This window comes from Manis javanica, chromosome X (assembly GCF_040802235.1).
Source record: "Manis javanica isolate MJ-LG chromosome X, MJ_LKY, whole genome shotgun sequence".
Lineage (NCBI taxonomy): Eukaryota > Metazoa > Chordata > Mammalia > Pholidota > Manidae > Manis > Manis javanica.
In genome coordinates, this window is record NC_133174.1 from 17,299,911 (window position 1) to 17,322,930 (window position 23,020).

General features: G+C 37.3%; 1 protein-coding gene across 4 annotated transcripts in view; it reads right to left on the bottom strand.

Moving 5' to 3' along the window:
* Window positions 1–3,961: 3,961 nt before the first annotated feature.
* The window catches only part of KLHL15 (kelch like family member 15), a 41,493-nt gene continuing 22,434 nt past the window's right edge, over window positions 3,962–23,020 (bottom strand). For 3 of the 4 annotated variants that reach the window (XM_037026381.2, XM_073227311.1, XM_037026379.2), the window contains one exon: window positions 3,962–9,248. In XM_037026381.2, coding sequence (XP_036882276.1) covers window positions 8,139–9,248 — 1,110 coding nt within the window. In that variant the 3' untranslated portion in view covers window positions 3,962–8,138. The remainder of the gene's footprint in view (window positions 9,249–23,020) is intronic. The other variant, XM_037026383.2, reaches the window with a different exon arrangement.

Genomic DNA, 23,020 nt, shown 5'->3' on the forward strand with positions numbered 1-23,020 from the left:
ATAACTTTTCTGGAGCTTAATCTAGCAATATTTGTCAGGGACTTTAAATAGTTCATTTAAAAAATTTTATCTTTAGAAAACTACATTAAGGAAATAATCAGAAGTACATATATATATATATATATATATATATCAAATGAAAGAACTTTGAAAATGTAGTTATATCTCATAGTGGGAGCATGGTTAGGTAAATTATGATATAGCTGTATTATGAAACACTAAGCAATCACTACAAATATTATTCCCAAAGAAATTTTAATGACTTGTGAAATTGCTTCTAATAAAATTTTATGAGAAATGGGATACAAAACTGTAATTATGCTGATTTCCATAACACTCTGATCCCTCAGAGTTTTCTATAGACCCCTTATTTTCCTGGCTATGGGTCACACTTTCCTGTTTCTTTGCATGTCTTGTAATTTTTGGTTGGAAACCTGACATTTTAGATAATATATTGTAGCAATTCTGAACTGTGTGGTTATTTTGCTATTTTTTTGCTTATTGTGTGTTGATTTAGTGATTTGCCTGGATGAATTCTGTGGAGTATATTCCCCACTCACTTCCCTTCTCCCCCAACCCCAGTGTATAGTCTCTGTGTCTTTGCTCAATTTGGGTTTTTAAAAATTTTTTTAAAGCTTGGATACCCAGGGATTGCCCAAGTCAACATAGTTTAGCGGCCAGCTAGCACTGGTCAGAAATACACTTAAACACGTTATGCCAGTAAGGCTTCAACCCTTTGCTAAGGAATCTGTGTGTGAGAGCTGGGGAATCCATTCAAAGTTGGAGCAGTTTTCAGCTTGTATTTTCTGTGTTTGGAAGGCCTCACATCCAGCCAGGGACAAGTAGCTTTCTAGGGCCCTCTTAGTTCTCCCCTTAGGTGCACCAGCCTTGTCCATGAGCACAACCTTCTGGATCACCAGGGATAAAGTAGGCTGTCTCATTCCAAAGATCTGTTAAATTTCTGGCTGTTCTTTCTGCCAGTTTCTTGCTAAACCCAAACACTACTGAGACCTCAGGCTAGCTGCAGTGTTGGTCACAATGACATATGGGATTCTCCACAGTCCACTCCAAATAAGGGCAGGGCCCTCCGACGGCCCTGGTAAAACTCCTGTGTAACAGAGTTGGGTGGGGGGAGGTATTGGGATGGGAGCAGCCCCAGGCTGAAGTGTCATATAGATTCCCAAAGTTCTTAACTGCAGTTCAGTACATTTTGTTGAATAAACACTTTGCAGTTTGTTGTATACCTTTGGTCAATTTCCAGAGTGTCTGCATTTTTTTTTACAAGCTTGTCCAGTTTTATCTTGCTTTTTAGGGAATTTGCTGAGCTCCTTACTTGGCTATTCTGGATGTTCTGCTCCTTAAATACTAGTTGAGTAAATTAATTGTACAAATTCATCCTACTCCTGGGGGGAGAAGGTGGAACCTTATTTGGGGTGTGAAATCCCCGGGGTAATGTCACCTTGGCGAAGTATCAACTTCAGCCTGAAAACTAACTGAACCTGCAGGAGGAAGTCCTATTTTATAGACCAGAGTACCTGAATTAGTGGTACCTCTGTACTTGTTTTACTCCTTAGCCCTGCTTTCTCAAGAGCATTCATGGATCATATATATTCCACAAAAAAACAGAACTCAGTGGTCAAATATTTGGTTTACACTGAGCTATACAAAATCAAATTAACATCAGGACTTCTCAGAGCCTTTATTATGCTGCTTTGTTGAGATTCTCTAAGAAAACGATGTGTAGTGTTCCTCAAGATTATTGTAACCACCTTACATTTTCTCCCCCTCCAGAGCATTTCATGGGATTAATGATCTGCAAAACACCCTTTGGTTTGTTCTACTGAAATTTTCAGCCCGGATCAGAAATACCTGCTGTTAACGGAAGAAGTTTCTGTTGACAACTGATAGCTATATGCATCACCTTCTAGACATGCGAGCAGTGGTAGTGGAAATGGAGGGAAATTCCTCAGGGAGGTCAATTTTGGCAGACAATCAAGCTAATACAGCTGCCCCTACACACTGGAGAATTTCATTGGTGACCTTCCAAGTTTCTGCATTCTATTTTTATTGAGGAGGACTTACCATGTATCAGACATTAAGTTAGACACTTGGAAAATAAAGATTAAAAGATATAGCATCTGTCCTCAAGGAGTATAGTTAAGGGTAGGAGAAGACAGTTTTAATCAGGGTCAAAGGGGGTGGAGTCTAGGTATCCACAAGGTGATATGGTTAAGACCAAGGGTACAGTTTACCTGGCCTGAGGGCTAAAGAAGACTTGACAGAGGCATGATGTCCGGGTTGGTTCTTGAAGGCTAAGAAAGGCTTAGCCAGGAAAGGAAAAGGGAAAGAGCATGTGCAAAGGCAGAGAGGCTGGAGTAAACATAGTATATGCACAGAACTCCAAGTAGCTTGCATAGCTGGATTATGGAATATAGAAGAGACTGACAGATACAAAGGGAGCATAACACGATGGCCTAGTGTGACATGCTCAGGAGTTTGGGTCTTATTCTCAGGGTGAAGGGAGAATAAAGGCTGTTGAATCTCAGGATCGGATTTACCTTTTAAAAGCTCCCTCTGGAAGCAGTGTAGAAAATGGACTCTGGAGGAAAAAGATCAGAAAGCAAGCTCCAGGAGGCCACCAAGAATGATGAGAGCCTGAACAAGGGAAGAATGGATAGACAGGAGAGAGCAGCTGAGCATTTAACCTGATAGGACTGGATGAACTAAGATGCTCAGGTGAGGAGGTGAGAGGCACTAGGAGACAATTCCCGGGTTGCTGACTTGAACAATCACAGCAGGCAATGGTAGAGCCACATAATACAGAGAATAAGAACAAAGGGTAGGGTTTTTTGGAGGAGATAATGTATTCAGGTTTGCACTTGTTCAGTTTGAAATTCTGATAAACCATGTAAGAGATGTTTACGAGATGGCTGGAACTCTAGGTTGAGATATACAGATTTGGCAGGTATCAGAAGAAAAGTTGTAGGTAAAGGCACAGGTGTGGATGAGATTGGGCAGTGAGTGTGTGGGCTAAGAAAGCAGAGACAAAATCCCTGGGGAACTGTATTATCTCACTCTTTACGCCTATAGCATCTAACTTGTCACATACTACAATAAACATTTAGCTCAGTGCATATTGTGTATAAAAAAGTATCACACTAAATATGGAGGTACGGAGAGGAATGTAAGAAGGTCTTTTCATCGAAGGAGACTATGATGTAGTTGTGGAGTAAAAAGTAGACCCAAATATTATGCAAAATGAGATGAAAAAAGAGCTATAAATGTGTTGAATGTAGAAGCAGCATTTAATTCAATGGAGAAAAGAAAACAGGCTTCAGCAGGAGAAGAGAACATTTGACTTGGGCTTTGTAAAGTAAGTGGACTTTTGCAAGCAGGGAAGGGGAAAGAAAACAAAGTAATTTGAGGCTGGAAGTTGACATACAAAGATCACAACAGAATGGTGTGCAGGAAGTGATGGAGAGAAAGGGCTGGAAAGGTGGCCTGAGGCCAGGATCCAGGGAATCCTGCAGAAGTTTTTCTTAAGAGTTCATTTTTAAAAAGGTACACAAGTTCCTAAGTATATCCAAGATTCATTTTTGCCTATTCCCTAATTTCACAAATGCCTTTAAGAATAATGAATCAAAAATGCTAAAGGAAATCTAAGAATCACCAAACCAAGGCTTGTCAATGCTTTTCCTCAATTCTGTATTTCCATTCTGCAAAAAACTGTGTTAGTGGAACTTCAATTACTTGGCTTCATTATATAATTTCCATTGCATGTAAGTATAAATATTTTCACTCTAATGCTCTCATTTTAATCTGTGGCTGAAAGCATCAGTAGAAATCACCTTTTTGTGGTATTTCTTTGGCACATTGGAAGAAACAAAATGTATGCTGCTAATCAAGTCATGAGTGACTTTGAAAGTGGATTACATAAGATAGTAAGCAATAAGAGATGAAGTATATTTTAAAGATTAAAAATATTTTATTTAAACTTTTCTTCATAAACACTTTTAACATTTTTTTCAATTTAAAAACAGAATGGGTAGCATAAACATGTTTGAATAGATTATATTCACGGCTTGGGAAAAATTACCTGACAAAAATGTAAAGGCTTTCAAAACAGGTATAAAAGGCAAACCTTAAATTATTCTAAGATTTTTAAATCGGTCCTAGGATTATTTGACTACTGGCCCGAAATGTACCTTTAGGTCAAAATATTTTTCTATAGACAAAGTATGCCCAAGACGTATAGGGCATATACAAATTAGGTAGAAAATAACCTCTCCATTTACCTCACTGGAACATTCCTTCAGAAAGTAAAACCTAATCCTGACTGATACTGATTAATAAGGTTTTCAATGTAGTTGTTCCCAAAGATGTAAAAAGAAAATCCAGGGCTTTAGGGGGAACAAAGCTGATGGCATTCTTTCAATATTAGTTGTATAATATTGAAGTTATACTGGTATACTGAAAGGATATGATTTCCATGAGTTTACCTATTCCAGTCTATGTCTACCAAATATTTGACTTTATAAACTCTCAATAAATGAATTTTTCAGGATTTTCATTTTTAAGATAAATCTCTTTTTAGAAGATATTTATTCCCAAACCAACTCTAATCTGATTGAACATATGATCCCTAAAAATGCTCAGAGTACAAAAAAAAATCAAAAACGTATAAACAAGAAAAATGGCACTAGTAGCTTTACTGCCACATAGCCCTCAATTATATCTAATTTACATTATTATCTATGTTGTGTTTTACTTCAGTCTAAAACTTTAAATTATGTATTCTCAAAAGAGCTAGTCTTTTCTGAGAGATAGCTTATAAACTGAAATAACAACTTATATTATAAACTGAAATGTTATGACCTACAACCACATATACATATATAAAAATAGTCCCACTGAACGTTTGACATGATTAGATTATGCAGCTCAAATAATTTGTTATAAAATATTTTAAAGCTTAGTTTCATGTAATTAAGACAAAACTCTCTATTTTTACCACTTCTCCCCACACAAATGTGTGTGTCCTTTACTATGACTCGAGCAGGCTTCCCAGAATGAGGTGTCCAAAGGTGCTGCTTTAGAAAAGATACGTGAAGGGCTCAGTCAGTATTTCACAAATTATAGTAACACTCACACAGAGCGGAGTGACGAGGACACAGAGAAAGCTCTCTAAGAAAAGCTAATAGTTCTACTAATTAAGCTTTGCTTTTTTAAAAACCAGTAGTATTTCTTTCAATACAAAACCTTCAATGTGAGAATCTTGACTTTTATGAAAAGGTTGTAGTGCAAGGTTTTTCTTTAAGCAGATTAAAGTCAAAACTTAGGTCAAAGACATCGAAGAAAACAAACGTTTCTCAATAAGATGCAATTAATGAACATCAGCTATTCTTATAAAGTCTGGCATTTAAAATGGGAAGTGAAAATTACATTAAGATCACAACAATTACACTGTATAGTTTCAAATCTCTTACTGAATTTTTAAAAAACTACTATTTTGAGCACATACAATGTATATAAACAAAAATGGTTCCAAAGGAAGCACACAAAAATAACTTGAAAAAAATTTTACGAAAAATTTTTCCATAGTTTAGTATAACAAAAATAAATCTCTTTCAGCAATTAAACCATAATTTTAAAAGGGAATGTATGTTAATCATGGATTTAAAATAATCTAAATTAGCACTACATATAAACGGAAGAGTTTTCTCATACATTCAGAACCCAAACAATAGCCACTATTCTTAAAGCTCAAAACTGATTACAGCTAACATCAGGTCAGATATGATTTACGTGTGAAGCTAAACTCAGAGTTAGTCAGAGTTAGTTCAAGTTAAGATTTCACAAATTTTCCAAAACACAAACTTTGACCTTGACATTGTGTCTTTAGGAGGAGGAACAAGAATATTCAATTGTTTGCCCAGACCTTACCTTAACTAGGGCTCTGAAATCATATCTAAGCAATTAAAGAGAACCACCACTGGAGTGTAAAAGCCTGATAGGGGTACCCTGTTCTCAGTCTTTTTTAGCACAAGACAACAATGAGTACAATAATGAAGATGTTATTGTTATTTTAAAGTAAGGCAGCACACATAAAAAAACATGAAACCACTACTATACTACAAAAAGATTTAAATGGCTACCCTACGTCCTAATTTTCAAAAGTAAAGTGATTAAAAATGGGTTTTAGGATGTACAGAAAGATTTTTATCCATAGTACCATGGGAAACAAGGTATCGATTTAATTTTTAGAAACTGAAGGTAATTGATAGGACCACTTAATAAAAATTTAAGTCTCGTATACAAAAGAATATTATTAACTGGATTTTTAAAACCACTGCCAATGTTTTTCTTTTTCAGAAATTGTGTGCCTATTCTTAAACTCAATTAATTGACTCTAGTTTTTGAGTTTTAAAATCAGGGTCTTTTTTCCCATTAGTTTTTATTTTTCAATTAGTTGTCTAATTTGATTGCAAAAAACAAAAAGTCTTCACATCTCTATGACTTCACTCTTCCATTTTATGTTCAGTGGTGGCAGCAGCAAACAAACTGAAACTAGAAAATTTATACAACAGCCATATAGAAGGCATTGCAATATTGCACCAATATCATAAGCTCTGGCAGATTTTGCCAGTGTAGATCTAGTCTGTATCAGATATAGACTTTATTCAGGAGAAAATGGCATCAATCTGAATGATCCACCCCCCGGTCATTCTAACTCTTGTCAACTACATGTTTATCCTTTGAGTTTGAAGAGTTGAAATGTGCAGCTAATCCTCAAACACTTACTATAAATGCTTTTAAACAGTCACGCTTGATTCATCCTGAACTTTGAGGTTACTGTCCTTCATGCTAGTAGCTTTAAGTAAATAAAACAAAAGCTGAGGGCTTAGATCCCCAGTGCCACTATTTTGTACTAAACAAGTAGATAGGACTAGTTAAGATTATAATTCTATTCCTTACCTCTAAATCAAAAACTGAGCTCAAATTTTCCACGAGTTGCTACTTCCCATTCAATAACAGATGTAGCAGCCTTATTGAATGTAAAGAATGGGAGTTGCACTTACTTTTAAGGGGCCTTTATTTAGGAGTCTGGTATTACCTAAATTCTCTTTAAAAGTGCTTGCACGCTGCAGGGCCAGGGCTTGTCACACACCACTCCAATTCTCACTAAAACCAGGGTAACATTAAACATACTGCAAAGAAAAACACTTTCAAAAACAAGACATACATTGATAAGGAACACTAAAGGTGTACTTTCAAAAGTAAAATGTAAAATGCTAGTTTTCATAAATCCATACCTGTTTCAGGAATACAAAGAGTTCAAATATTACTGAACAAGTACGGACTAAAGACGGACTACTTGATACCAAATGAGGACTCCAGTTATTTTAACTTCCTAAAAATGTTAGTACATGAAAAGATGTTACATCTAAAATTCAACAAGTATGGCAAACCGTGTGTGTGCAAGTACACTAGCTTAAAAATACAGAATCATAACCACGCATAAAAGGAGATGTGCCTTATATACTCATAAGGTGTACGCAAGTACGGATACGCTATCACTAATACAATGCAGATAAGAGAAGGCAGCTTAGAAATAGTGTTTTGAATATAAAAAAGTTAACTTTGTAGAAAATTTATATTTTTTGCATTTTCAGCAAAAAGCCATGCAAAAAGGTCAAGTTTTAAACGTAAATACAGAAACCAAAAGGTCTAACAGACTGAAATACACTGAAATAAATGTTCAAAAAGATTTCAGCTAGAGATAGGAACTGAAATTACATCCAGTGACACTTACTGGGTCTTCTCTTAGAAGGTGCATGACTCCTACGCTGACATCTGAAAGAAATATTCAAAGCATAAAATCAACTTCTCAGATAAGTGGATGATTTTATTAAACTGCTTCTGGAAGTAGTTTCAAGAGCTAGCGCTTAGAATTAACTTATTGCATGAGTTTGAGGCCACTAAAAAGGAAAAAGGATGCTAGCACAGAATGAAAAATTTTCATGACATTAGACCAATGGCTTTGATAGTATAACTGGTGAGGTTTCTCTTTATGTTTTTTAATTTACTGCTCTGTAATAAATTTTTTGTTTGGCTTTTTTTAAGGGAGAAAGATGTTATTAGTTGCAACGTCTGACCTCGTCCAGTATATACTCCGGAAAATGCAGGTTGCATACTTGCAAACCATCGAGTTTGCAGGGCATCCGCGGGTACTCATCTTCCTTCCATTTGTTTTCTTCCGGGTCAAAGGTAAGAATGGAATCGCTGTAATGACCATTGTAGCAAAGGCCTCCAAGAACCATTATTTGTTTGTCCAGCACAGTCACACCATGGCCACTTCTACCAATTGGCATGGATGCCAAGATAGTCCACTGATCAGTCTCAGGGTTGTACACTTCTGTAGAAGGGCATCCCTGAGATTCAAAAGAGGCCCTCAAGATCACACAGACTCCACCAAAGACATAAAGCTTGCCATTGTAAGAAATCATCTTGTGAAAGCATCTTGCATAATTCATTTTGCTCTTATTCTCCCAACAGTTGGTAACAACTTGGGTTCTCCTGGTCCGCTGCTCTATGGTCCCTTCTTTACTGGGGTCAAACACGCACACTTGTTTGGAGGTGGAAGATGATGTGATTCCACCAGTGATAAACAACTTGTTATTGAGCACTGTCCCCTCATGTCCATATTTGTTAACTGGATAAGGATCCACGAATTCCCATTTATCATTGGTGATGTCATATCTCTCCGTTGAATAGAAAGTCTCATCTCTGGTTCTGCCTGCTACAGCATAAATAAACTTCCCAATAACACCAACTGCAAATTCTGAACGTGGTACAGACATGTCTGCCATTCGGAGCCAAGAGTTTTGTCTCGGGTCATACCTGAACACTTTAGAAGAAGCATGGAATTCACCGTCTGGACCCAGTTCTTCCCCGCCCAGCAAGAACACAAAGTTATTGACGATAGCAAGGCAGTCCGGGCGCAGAGGTACTTGTGGGCCCTCCAGTTCCCACCAGACTCTTGGTTTCTTTAAGAGAAGGATTTTACTGTTAACCATGCTATGTCCAATCATTCCTCGGAATACTGTAGTTTGGGGTTTGGCAGAGCGGATGCGGCTTGATTTCATGTCTAACAAAGGCTGCTGGTGAACGTTCTGAAAGTAATTCAGTGCTTGATCAACTTCATAGCGCAGCTGTCGGGAGTATCTATAAAATTCTGATGTCTTAACCTAAGAATACAAGTAAAAGAATTTAACAAGAACATCAATGGCAAACAAATAGCAAAGCTCACTAAGATGATTAGTCTATGACTGTAAGCTTGCTTTACTAAATGTGCTTTTCCTGTTAAGATCACACACTTTCTTTTTTTTACAAAGCTTTTATCATATTTGCTTTTGTAACTTGTATTTCTAATAGTCTATGCACATTCCCTAGCTTTTTAAGGTAAACAAGTTATTTTCCAGGCACAAGCTAAATTCCTCTAACAAAATGTACTGTCACTTATTATATGTCAGGCCCTTGGCTACAAATGGTAGCCGTGAGCACAAATAGAGGTTTCACAGTAGAGGAAATCATGGCCAAGGTTTTCTTAACCACAAGAACACTGTAAGAACCCTAACTGAGTAACTTGGGGAATTGAGTTAGTGAGTTAGTAAAACTTCAAATATACACAAAATTCACTATTTTTGACATAAAGACTTGGTCTAATATCATCAACTCCCACAGTAATAATTCAGTCAACTTTTTCCTTTTTGTTTTTAGAGCTGGAACTACCTAATATAATGATTACTAAGATCTTATGAAGCACTTTTAATTATTGTGCTAAGTGCTATGGGGAGATATAAAAAAAAGATGTCTGTTTCTTTAAAGAACTTTAAATGAAATGAAATGAAAATACACATTTACCAATGAGTAAACGAGGCAGCTGACAGGGGTGAAGCTACACAGTGTATTTGAGTGCTGTTAGAACTTTAGATATAGAACATACCAATTGGCCTGAAACACTCAAAGGGATACTTTGTGAAAGAGGTAAGACGTTGGAGACCAAGCAGAAAAAGCCTGTATCATGACAAGGATGAGATAAGAGGGTCTTAAATTTAGATGACAGAAACCAGATACTGTAGATATAAAATTGATAGAATTGCTTGACTGACTTGAAGTTGACAGAACTGCTTGACTGATTTGAAGTTGCAAGAGGGTGAAAAAGTTAAGACCCAAATGTGATTTGAGGATTTAGATCTAAGGTCACAGGGAGAGTGGTGTTAATAAGGGACATAGGGAGGCAAGCTGGTTTGGGAGGCATTCTACTTCACTGATGAACTACAATTGCTGGTAGGATGCTGAAGTGGAAATGTCTAGGATCCTGCTGGAAATCTGAAATGACAGCTTGGGAAGGAGTCAAAACCAGGCATAGATGTTATAACCTTTTTTATGACCTTCCTTCCATCTCTTTTCTTCCCTCCTTATCTTCCTCATTCACTCCCCACCATAGTCCAAAAAAACTATTTGAAACAGAAAGCACCACAAGTATTCTTCTTAAGTATTTTAATAACTGTATTTCAATAAAATTGGTTTCCTTTGTATTCCCAGGCATTTTATCTTTTTTTTTATACTGTTTGTAGTCCCTGTTGACCTGATTTATTTATTACAGGCATTTTATCTTATGCATTTAAAATCATTATTCTGAATAAGGGTCCTTCAAGGGATTTTAGACTAGACTAGCAAAGGGGTAAATGGCACAAAAAAGGTTGAGACTTCTTTGTCTATTTCAGAGAGAAAACTGACACTATAACTGCATCAGGTATTTGAAAATAAGAAAAGATACAGAGGCATTAAACAATGGATTAGAACAGATGGACCTAACGGACATCTACGGAACACTCCATCCAAAAGCAGCAGGATGCACATTCTTCTCAAGTGCACATGGAACATTTTCCAGAATAGACCACATAGTAGGCCACAAAAAGAGCCTCAGTAAATTCAAAAAGATAGAAATTGTACCAACCAGCTTCTCAGATCACAAAGGTATGAAACTAGAAATAAATCACCCAAAGAAAATGAAAAAGCCCACAAACACATGGAGGCTTAATAACATGCTCCTAAATAATCAATGAATCAATGGCCAAATAAAAACAGAGATCTAGCAATATATGGAGACAAATGACAACAATAATTCAACACTGTAAAAATCTGTGGGATGCAGCAAAAGCCATGCTAAGAGGGAAATACATTGCAATACAGGCCTACCTCAGGAAAGAACAATCCCATATGAACAGTCTAAACTCACAATTAACAAAACCAGAAAAAGAAGAACAAATGAGACCCAAAGTCAGTAGGAGGGACATAATAAAGATTAGAGCAGAAATAAATAAAATCGAGAAGAATAAAACAATAGAATCAATGAAAGAAGGAACTCATTTTTCAAGAAAATAAAATATATATTTGGTAAAAATTAGTATCTTTTCATATTCCTTTTTTCTATAAATTGCCTAACAGTGTACTTCACCCATTTTTCTCATCTTTTCTTATTGCTTTGTAAGAGCTAAAAGGCAATACCCTGGAAATCAACAAGAAACATACACCTCAAGTTAACAATTTAAGTGCCTACTGTGCACAGCCAGTGGTCTGAGAGCTACAAAGGTTTTGAAGAAATAGGATCTTGTCCAGCATAGTTATTAGGCACCACATCAAACAGCACACTATGGTAATTAAGAATCCAATTTAGGAAATACCCAACTTTGATTCTCACAAGATGTATGATCTTGCGCAAGTAACTGCACATCCTTAAGCCTGTTTCCTCATCTGTATTATTGGGATAACAATATCATCTACACCTCATAACCCTAAGGTAGGAAACAAACAAGATAATCTCCGTGAAAAGGACTTTGTATGGTGCCTGTCATGTGGCAGTGTACAAAAAATACTAGCTGTTATTAGCTATTATTACTGACCAGCAGGCATCTGTGGAAGTGTCACTCAGCTTAAATCAATGCATATGGTGATGTGCTTTCAGTCCGTGTAAAAATTTAGAAAGTACAGGATAAATGAGAGAAACTGTTACTTTGGACTTAATCCTCACCAATAAAACATAATTGGTGGGAGGAAGCTTTAGAGAAAGCAGCCATGTTGTTTTGAGATAAGGAAGGAAGGAAGGAAGGGGATATTGCTGCACATACTGGGTAGGCAGATTTCAAGATTTTCAAAAGAAAATCAGGATCAATTCTAGATCAGAAACAATAAAGAAGTGTGAGAAGGCTTGGGGCTCTCAAAGGCATAAAGCTGACTGTCTAATTGCAAAATAACTGATGAGGGGAAGAAAAGGGGAAAGTATCTAAAAAATCTGATGTGCTGTACTGCACAGAGAGCTTTCTGGAATTTAGATGTTAAAAACCCACTTACAACAGATGGTAAAAGACAGGCTAGTAAAACAACTATTTATAAAGAGTAAAATGAAGCTCTAAGAATATTGTGACCAAGGCTAAAGCCTCAGGATGAACTGTGACTTTACAAAGTGCCAGATACTGAATAAATGGCATTTCAGAGGTTAAAGCGAAATGAAGCAAAGGAAGAAGTGAAGTTCACCCTGGATGGGTTGGTTAATGCAATATTAACAAGGACAAAAAGAAACAGCCCTACTCCTATTTTCTTTCCTTTCTTAGCTAAGAATGTTTTATTCTTTCCAATCTGAAGAACAAATACAATGACTAAGAAACTTAAATCCAAGATGGTTGAGAACATAAAGAAAAATAGCTAGATATTCTCACCAAGTTCAAGTCATTCAATCACACAAATCACATTCCAGGATCCTGAGAGGCTTTGCAGGTAAGTCTGCTTAACTGCTTTCTGTAACCTGTGTAGAATCATGAAGAATGGGAAAGGACAAGAAGCCAGACAGATTCCTGAACTACAGACTGTTTTTAGTTTCAGGCTGATCCCGGATTGCTAAAAAACAGTAACTATTTGCAAATAAGAAATCACTACACACTAGGAAGCAACATAGTCTCACCAAATAATGCCCAGGTTGACCATTTCCGGTTTAATTTTTTGACGATGTAATAGCATGTGTAGAGGATGAGAGAACCTATGACTTCCACAAAGTAATTAACAAAGTCTAATCATAAAGAAATGAGAAACACGGGGGACCCGGGGACCATCTAAAATTGAAGCAACAACTGTTAATGCATTTGGAAGGTAGGGTGAGGTGATGGGAAGTCCACAATCCTTATCAGATGCTCCAGAGATCCATGAACTCCAAATGTAAAGCTTTAACTGACTATCCTCAATATGAACTAACAATGTGATATGGCAGGCTGAAAAGCTAATAACATCATGGCCTAAATTAAAAGAATAGTCAATGCTACCCTCTCCATTCAGATGAAACCACGACTAAGACAGTGTTCAGTTCCATCACTACAATTTGGACATAGACAAAGTAGATCATGACCAGAAGACAGCAAAAGGATCTAATCATAGGAAGAATGGTCAAACAGATGAGAAATGTTTCAACTCAAGAGAAGACTCAGGAGAAAGCAACTGTTTTCAGAACTGACAAATGGAAGCTCAGAGGAAGACTTAGGCCAATATAAGGAAATCAGAACAGTCAAGACAATGATAATGGATGTTTTTTGCATTATTTGCAAGAGCACAATAACTGTAAACTCAAATATCTATCAGTAAGACATTGGTTGAATAAACTCTGGTATATACCATATGCAGTCATTAAAAAAGAATGGGGTTAATTCATAGGTACCAATGCAGATGTTCAAAATGTCAAATGATAAAAACTGTATAAGAGTATATATAATACTCTCAAGAAATAAAAATGGACCGTTTTATACAGTTGGCATAAACAGGGGAGAACATATATATATATATACATACAACATATGGTTATCATTGAGCTTTAGGGGGGGTTTTCTCTTTCTAGGTTCTATATAGCTCGGTATTTGGCTTTTTTACAGGGACTACAGTAAAAAGGGTATGGGTACATATTTTCCCCAAGTCAGGGACTATCTATGTCTGGAATCAGTGAGCATCCCACCACTGGACATAGTCCAGGTGTGACCACCTAGCAGGACCATTGGAGAGGGATTCCTAGCATGAGCACTGGAGAGGCATCCTGCCACTTGACGTAGTCCAGGTGTGGCCACCTAGCAGGAGCACTGTAGAGAGAGAGCATTCTGCCTAGCATCACACAAGAACTAGGCAGAATGCACTAACAGCCTTCCACCTTCCAACCCTAGATTCTTGCAGGCCCCAACAAACTGGGCCAGCCTAACTGCTTCTCAGTCATTTTCCTGCCTTTCATTTTATACCCAATCGTCTTGACCCTTTGTCCTCTTCTCCATTAATTCAACTGCGATCCTTTGAAATCTGGGCTCCAAAGAGTTTACAAGAGTTACTTCAACTCTTAAAATCCAAATAAAAGCTATGTATCTTTATCTTATTTGCTGTACCTCTAAGCCCCCAATAATGGTAGCTGTGCTTTTTGATAGCTGATTATACCATAAAAATATCTACTAACCAAAGAAACTTAATTCCATCTTCCCTTGGCCAAGGCTGGAAGTTCTAGATTTACCTTGCCCTTTTCCCAGAGCTACTTACTGATGCAATTTTCCTCTAAAACCACACAATATCAATAAGCAGAACTAGTTTAATGCCTCTGATAATCCTGGACAAAGTAATTACAATATATTGCTTTTAAACAGAAAGTGTCAGGCTGAAACCTTCTATGTGAATGGAATCACTGAAAATGCATTAATGAAGGGAGCTATCCAAAAAGAAAAGCAGAGCTCATTTTTTCAGAGAAAGCATTTCTCTCATCACTAGCTCCTCATGTAACAGGTTCACTCTGTATATCAGGGGCTCTCAAAAGATATGGACAGAATGACACATTTCTTTCATGTTCTGAACTACTTTCCTTATCCTTTCATAGGATTAAAAAGCTGTCTTGTTTTAACATTTGGAAAGAATATATTCATTATCACTTTTCTTGCTTTGATACTTTAAAAAATTGTATTATGAAAAGTATGTCTTATTCTGAATACAAAATTAAAGCATATATTACCTCTTAAAAACAGTGATCTGAAAATTTTAAGTTAACCATTTCCTCTTCTAACCTTCTTTTAGTTTAACTATGTGTGGCACATATACATGTAGTTAAAGGACAAAATAGGAGAAATTAATTGTAAATGTGACTCCTGTAAATATATATTAAGTCAAAGAAATAATAGCTAGCCATTACCACTGGGGAAAAATTCCATGTTTTTCCCTTCACTGTCAAAATGTTACATAATCCATTTATTAAAATTTTAGCTTTTACAGGTAATTTGTATATACTATTAATTTTGAAAATTAAAATGGAACTGGCAATATAATTAAAATAGGCATTTCTACAGAGCTTATTACCTTTATTTGATTAAAAATCTGCAATTTAAAAATACCCAAAACTGGCTACAGTCTAAAGTTATTTTAGACTTTCAGCCAGCCAATTTAAGCTATCAGCTGTTTCACCTTTCAAAATGATTTTTTAAATGCCCAATATACTAAACCAAAGAAACAAAATGCATTTTATTAGTTTATGGGGTGGGGGTGGGGGAGCATGCTGGGAGTTGGAATGATCCCTGAACTCAAAATCCCAGGTCTGATTATGGAGTAAAGATGGCAGCGTGAGAGGTGAGACACAAACCTCCTCCTAAAACCACATATAATACGAAAATAAAAAACAACTAATCCTGAAAGAACAACAGGAAAGAAAGCTGTGCCAGATTGCATACACCTGGAGAAAAGAACAGACCTCAGGGAACAGGGTAACATGCCAAAGCCCTGACCCAGCAAGACCCAAGCCCTTCCCCCACCCCAGCTCACTGGCAAGAGGAAGAGAAATGGAGTGGGGAGGGAGTGGAGGACTGGGACTGCTGAACACTTAGCCCTAGAGATCTGCTCTGGGAGCACGAACCTATATTGCATGGTGCTCTGGTAATTAGTGGGGTTGGAAAACTAAGGCAGAATACCTGGAGAGACTGACATTCCAGCTGCTTGTGGAAAACAAGGGATCTGTATCTGGCTGCTCTGGGCAGGCAGTGTGAGAGACTTCCTAACAGCAAGAGGGCTGCTAAAGGGGCAAGAACTGACAAAAATGTCTGGGCGCATGCTGCCCAGCAGGTTGGGAAATTTCAGGATCTTCAGGTGCTCAATCCCTGACTGGCTATGCAGCTCCAATGCCCCCCACAGTAATACGCAGCCTGCTGTGCCTTCCTCCCAGCCAGCCAATACCTGGCTAGCAAACCGGCAACCACTGCCCTGGCGTCAGGACAGAGGGAAGCTCTGCCTACAGCAGCTACAAGCACAAAGAATAGAGGCTTATACGTGTGTGTTCGGCCCACTGGTTCTGGCAGTGGAGACAGGCATAGCAGCTGGGAAGCAGGAAACAGCTCTTTCCTCCCCCAGGCACCAGCACTGCTCCCCTAAGAACCCTGACATCACTCCAGGGGCTGAGCAGCTTCAGAGAGTAGAGCTTCTGGGCACTAGAGGGCACCACACACAAATATGAAATGTCAAAGGAACCTGGTTCAAACAAAAATCTTACAAACACCAGAAAAAGGGTCAAGTGAGACTAAACTAATCAATCTTCCTGAAAGAGACTTCAAAATAAATCATAAACATGCTCACGGAGGTACACAAAAATATTCAAGAACTCAGGAACAAATATAGAGGGGAGATCCAATCGTTAAGGAACACAATGGAGGGTTTTAAAAGCAGATTAGATATGGTGAAGGAGACGATAAATGAAATAGAAATTATAGAAGAGGAATACAAAGAAGCTGAGGCACAGAGAGAAAAAAGGATCTCTATGAATGAAAGAATATTAAGAGAACTGTGTGACCAATCCAAATAGAACAATATTCACACTATAGGGGTACCAGAAGAAGAAGACAGAGAATAAAGTATAGAAAGTGTCTATGAGGAGGTAATTGCTGAAAACTTCCCCAATCTGGGATTAGGAGATAGTCTCTCAGGCCATGAAGGTACACAGATCTCCCAACACAAGGGACCCAAGGAAGACAACACCAAGACATATAATAATTAAAATGGCAAAGATCAAGGATAAGGAGAGACTATTAAAAGCAACCAGAAAGAGAAATAAGATCACATACAAAGGAAAGCCCATTAGGCTATCATCAGACTTCTCAGCACAAACCTTACAGGTCAGAAGGAACTGGCATGATGTATTTAATGCAATGAAGCAGAAGGGCCTTGAAACAAGAATACTTTATCTGGCAAGATTATCATTTAAATTTGAAGGAGGGATTAAACAATTTCCAGATAAGCAAAAGCTGACAGAATTTACCTCCCACAAACTGTCCCTACAGTGTATTTTGGAAGGACTGCTATAGATGGAAGTGTTCCTAAGGCTAAAAGCCTGTCACAAGAGGTAATAAAACCACAGTAAAGAAAGTAGAACAGCTGATTACTAAGCAAATGCAAAATTATATCAACTACCCCCAAAGACAGTCAAGGGATCGACAAAGAGTACAGAACATGATACCTAATATATAAAGAATGGAGGAGGAAGAAAAAGGAGAAAAAAAAACACCTTCAGACTGTTTGTAATACCACATTAAGTGAGTTAAGTTAGATTCTTAGATAGTAAGGAAGTTACACTTGAACCTTTAGTAACTGTGAATCTAAAGCCTGCAATGGCAATAAGTAAATACCTATTGATAATCACCCTAAATGTAAATGATCTGAATGTACCAATCAAGAGACATAGAGTCACTGAATGGATAAAAAAACAAGACCCGTCTATATGCTGCCTACAAGGGACCCACCTCAAACCCCAAGACATATACAGACTAAAAGTGAAGGGATTGAAAAAGATATTTCATGCAACTAATAGGGAGGAAAAAGCAGGAGTTGCAGCACTTGTAACAGACAAAATAGACTTCAAAACAAAGAAAATCACAAGAGACAAAGAAGGACATTACATAATGATAAAGGGGTCAATCCAACAAAAGGATATAACCATTATAAATATATATGCACCCAACACAGGAGCACATATGTGAAACAAATACTAACAGAATTAAAGGGGAAACAGAATGCAATGCATTCATTCTAGGAGACTTCAACACTCCACTCACTCCAAAGGACAGACAAACGAGACAGAAAATAAGGAGACAGAGGCACTGAACAACACATTAGAATAGATGGACCTATCAGACATCTACAGAACTCTACAGCCAAATGCAGCAGAATACACATTCTTCTCAAGTGCACATGGAACATGTTCAAGAACAGACCACATACTAGGCCACCAAAAGAGCCTTGGTAAATTCCAAAAGAGCCTTGGTAAATTCAAAAAGATTGAAATTGTGCCAACCAGCTTCTAAGACCACAAGGGTATGAAACTAGAAATAAATTACACAAAGAAAACAAAAAATCCCACAAACACATAGAGGCTTCACAACATGCTCCTAAAAAACCAATGGATCAATGACCAAATAAAAACAGAGATCAAGCAATATATGCAGACAAATGACAACAATAATTCAACACTGCAAAATCTGTGGGACGCAGCGAAGGCCATGCTAAGAGGGAAGTAAATTGCAATACAGGCTTACCTCAGGAAAGAAGAACAACCCCATATAAACAGCCTAAACTCACAATTAATGAAACTAGAAAAAGAAAAACAAATTAGACCCAAAGTAAATAGAAGGAGGGACATAATAAAGATTAGAGCAGAAATAAATAAAATCGAGAAGAATAAAACAATTTAAAGAATCAATGAAAGCAAGAGCTGGTTCTTCAAGAAAATAAACAAAATACATAAACCCCTAGCCAGACTTATCAAGAAAAAAAGAGAGTCTACACACAAACAGAAACAGAAATGAGAAAGGAAAAATCACTACAGACACCACAGAAATACAAAGAATTATTAGAGAATACTATGAAAACTTATATGCTAATGAACTGGATAACCTAGAAGAAACAGACTTCTTAGAAAAATACAACCTTCCAAGGCTGACCCAGAAAGAAACAGAAAATCTGAACAGACCAATTACCAGCAATGAAATTAAATTGGTAATCAAAAAATTACCTAAGAACAAAACCCCTGGGGCAGATGGCTTCGCTGCTGAATTTTATCAAACATTTAGTGAAGACCTAATACTCATCCTCCTTAAAGTTTTCCAAAAAGTACAACAAGAGGGAACATTTCCAAACTCATTCTATGAAGCCAGCATCACTCTAATACAAAAACAAGGCAATGACACCAGAAAAAAAGAAAACTACAGACCAATAACCCTGATGAACATACATGCAAGAATAGTCAAAAAAATATTAGCAAACTGAATTCAAAAATACATCAGAAAGATCATCCACCATGATCATGTAGGATTTATTCCAGGGATAAAAGGATGGTACAATATTAGAAAATTCATCAACATCACCCACTACATCAACAAAAAGGACAAAAACCACACAATCATCTCCATAGATGCCAAAAAAGCATTTCACAAAATTCAACATCCATTCATGACAAAAACTCTCAACAAAATGGGTATAGAGGGCAAGTACCTCAACATAACAAAGGCCATACATGACATACCCACAGCCAACATCATACTTAACAGGGAGAAGCTGAAAGCCTTTCCTTTAAGATCGGGAACAAGACAAGGATGCCCACTCTCACCACTTTTATTCAACATAGTTCTGGAGGTCCTAGCCATGGCAATCAGACAATACAAAGAAATAAAGGGCACCCAGACTGGTAAGGAAGAAGCCAAACTGTCACTGTTTGCAGATGACATGATACTGTACATAAAAAACCCTAAAGACTCCACTCCAATACTACTAGAACTAATATGTGAATTCAGCAAAGCTGCAGAATACAAAATTAATACACAGAAATCTGTTGCATTCCTATACACTAACAATAAAGTTGCAGAAAGAGAAATCAGGAAAACAATTCCAGTCACAATTGCATCAAAAAGAATAAAATACCTAGGAATAAACCTAACCAAAGAAGTGAAAGACCTATACCCTGAAAACTACAAGACACTCTTAAGAGAAATTAAAGAGGACACTAATAAAGGGAAATTCATCCCATGCTCTTAGCTAGGAAGAATTAATATTGTCAAAATGGCCACTCTGCCTGTAGCAATCTACAGATTCAATGTAATCCCTATCAAAATACCAACAGCATTCTTCAATGAACTGGAACAAATAGTTCTAAAATACATACAGAATCACAAAAGGTTCCGAATAGCCAAAGCAATCCTGACGAGGAAGAATAAAGCAAGGGGGATCTTGCTTCCCAACTTCAAGCTCTACGACAAAGCAACAGTAATCAAGACAATTTGGTACTGGCATAAGAACAGACCCACAGACCAGTGGAACAGAACAGAGAGTCCAGATGTTAACCTAAGCATATATGGTCAATTAATATATGATAAAGGAGCCATGGATTTACAATAGGGAAATGACAGCCTTTTCAACTGCTGGTGTTGCCCAAACTGCACAGCTACATGTAAGAGAATGAAACTGGATCATTGTCTAACCCCATACAAAATTTACAATTTACAAAAGTAAATTCAAAATGGATCAAAGACCTAAATGTAAGTCATGAAACCATAAAACACTTAGAAAAAAATACAGGCAAAACTCTCCTGAATATAAACATGAGCGAATTCTTCATGAACATATCTCCCCAGGCAAGGGAAACAAAAGCAAAAATGAACAAGTGGGACTATATCAAACTAAAAAGCTTCTGTACAGCAAAGGACACCATCAGTAGAACAAAAAGGCATCCTACAGTATGGGAAAATATATTCATAAATGACATATCCAATAAGGGGTTGACATCCAAAATATATAAAGAGCTCACACACCTCAACAAACAAAAAGCAAATAATCCAATTAAAAAATGGGCAGAGGATCTGAAAAGACCCTTCTCCAAAGAAGAAATTCAGATGGGAAACAGGCACATGAAAAGATGCTACACATCACTAATTATCAGGGAAATGCAAATAAAAACCACAATGAGATATCACCTCACACCAGTTAGGATGGCCAACATCCAAAAGACAAACAACAACAAATGCTGGTGAGGATGCGGAGAAAGGGGAACCCTCCTACACTGCTGGTGGGAATGTAAGTTAGTTCAACCATTGTGGAAAGCAGTATGGAGGTTCCTCAAAAAACTAAAAATAGAAATACCATTTGACCCAGGAATTCCACTCCTAGGAATTTTCCAAAAAAATATAATTTCTCAGACTCAAAAAGACATATGCACCCCTATGTTTATTGCAGTACTATTTACAATAGCTAAGATATGGAAGCAACCTAAGTGTCCATCAGTAGATGAATGGATAAAGATGTGGTCCATATACACAATGGAATACTATTCAGCCATAAGAAACAAATTCTGCAATTTGCAACAACATGGATGGAGCTGGAGGATATTATGCTCAGTGAAATAAGCCAGGCGGAGAAAGACAAGTACCAAATGATTTCCCTCATTTGTGGAGTATAACAACGAAGCAAAACTGAAGGAACAAAACAGAAATAGACTCACACACTCCAAGAAGGGACTAGCAGTTGCCAAAGGAGGGGTAGGGGAGGGCAGGTGGGGATGGAAGGAGAGGGCAATTGAGGGGTATTATAATTAGCACAGATGGTGTGGGGGTGATCATGAGGAAGACAGTGTAGTACAGAGAAGGCAAGTAGTGACTGCAATGAGGTGTTGGGGGGACACGATAATATGGGGGAATGTAATAACCACATTGTTTCTTCATGTGAAACCTTCATAAGAGTGTATATCAATGATACCTTAGTAAAAAAAAATCCCAGGTCTTAGACTTTGATACTGTCCCCTAGACACTGTGTGACCATGGACCAGCCTCCAGCTTAGATCTTTTCCTTTTATAAAAAGTTAACTGCATGAACAGACACTTCTGTGGCCCTTCCTACATCTAAAAATGCTAACTTAATTTTCAGAATGATGAATGTGAGGTATGTCATGTGGGAGAAAGACAGAGTCCTAGCTATCAGTGTTATCATCCCTTCTCCATGATCCAATCTTCTTAAAAGAATTATCCAGAAACAAAGCAATTACTAACATAGAACTTTAGGGCTAAAACAAATTATATCTTTGGGACCCACAGCTACCATTTGATATTTTTGCTGTTCAATAAAATCTGGAGTAGTCGTTACATGTGGTATATAGGTAAGCATCTACCCTGGTATGAGATATCTATTTATAAAGTCATGCTCAGAATTGAAGTGGTATTATTTGAAACAAAATCATCACAAAAAAATCCAGGGGTAAAAAGCCTTTAATTAATCCCCTTGTCCTGAAAAACTGAGTTAATGACCAGGGATAAGGCTATAAAAAAATCAGTTCCGGCTAAGCACAAATCCTCTTGGTAATACTACAATTGCAGTCGAATACCAGGTGGTAAAGACAAGTTTTAATAAAGATTTACCCATACTCTATTCTCCAAGCAGGCCAAGAGTCTAAAGTGTTGACTAGAATTTCAGAAGTCATGTGACCAGAGTAAATGGGGTTAGGGAGAGCACCCCTCAGGACAATGTTAGAATAACAGTTTCTGCACAATTTGGTCCTCTATCTCCTTCAACTTTTCTAAAGTGAAAAATATTTAACTCAAAATAAATGTACTTAGAAAATCTAATTTCCTTCCAATTTCAGTGCATCAGTAATAGAGCCACCACTAGAAATTACAGTACACAAGCCTAAAAGGTAGAAAATGATGTAATTTTTAAAAAGACTTAAGACCAAGCTAAACAGAAGGAACAAAACAGCAGTGACTCACAGACATTAAGAAGTGACTAGTGGTTACCATGGGGATGGGGGAGGGGGATAAAGGGGCACAAAAATTCTCAATCATAATATAAGTTGGTCACGGGGATAGCAGTAAAGCATGAAGAATATAGTCAAGGATTCTGTAACATCTTTCTCTATTGACAGATAGTAACCGCA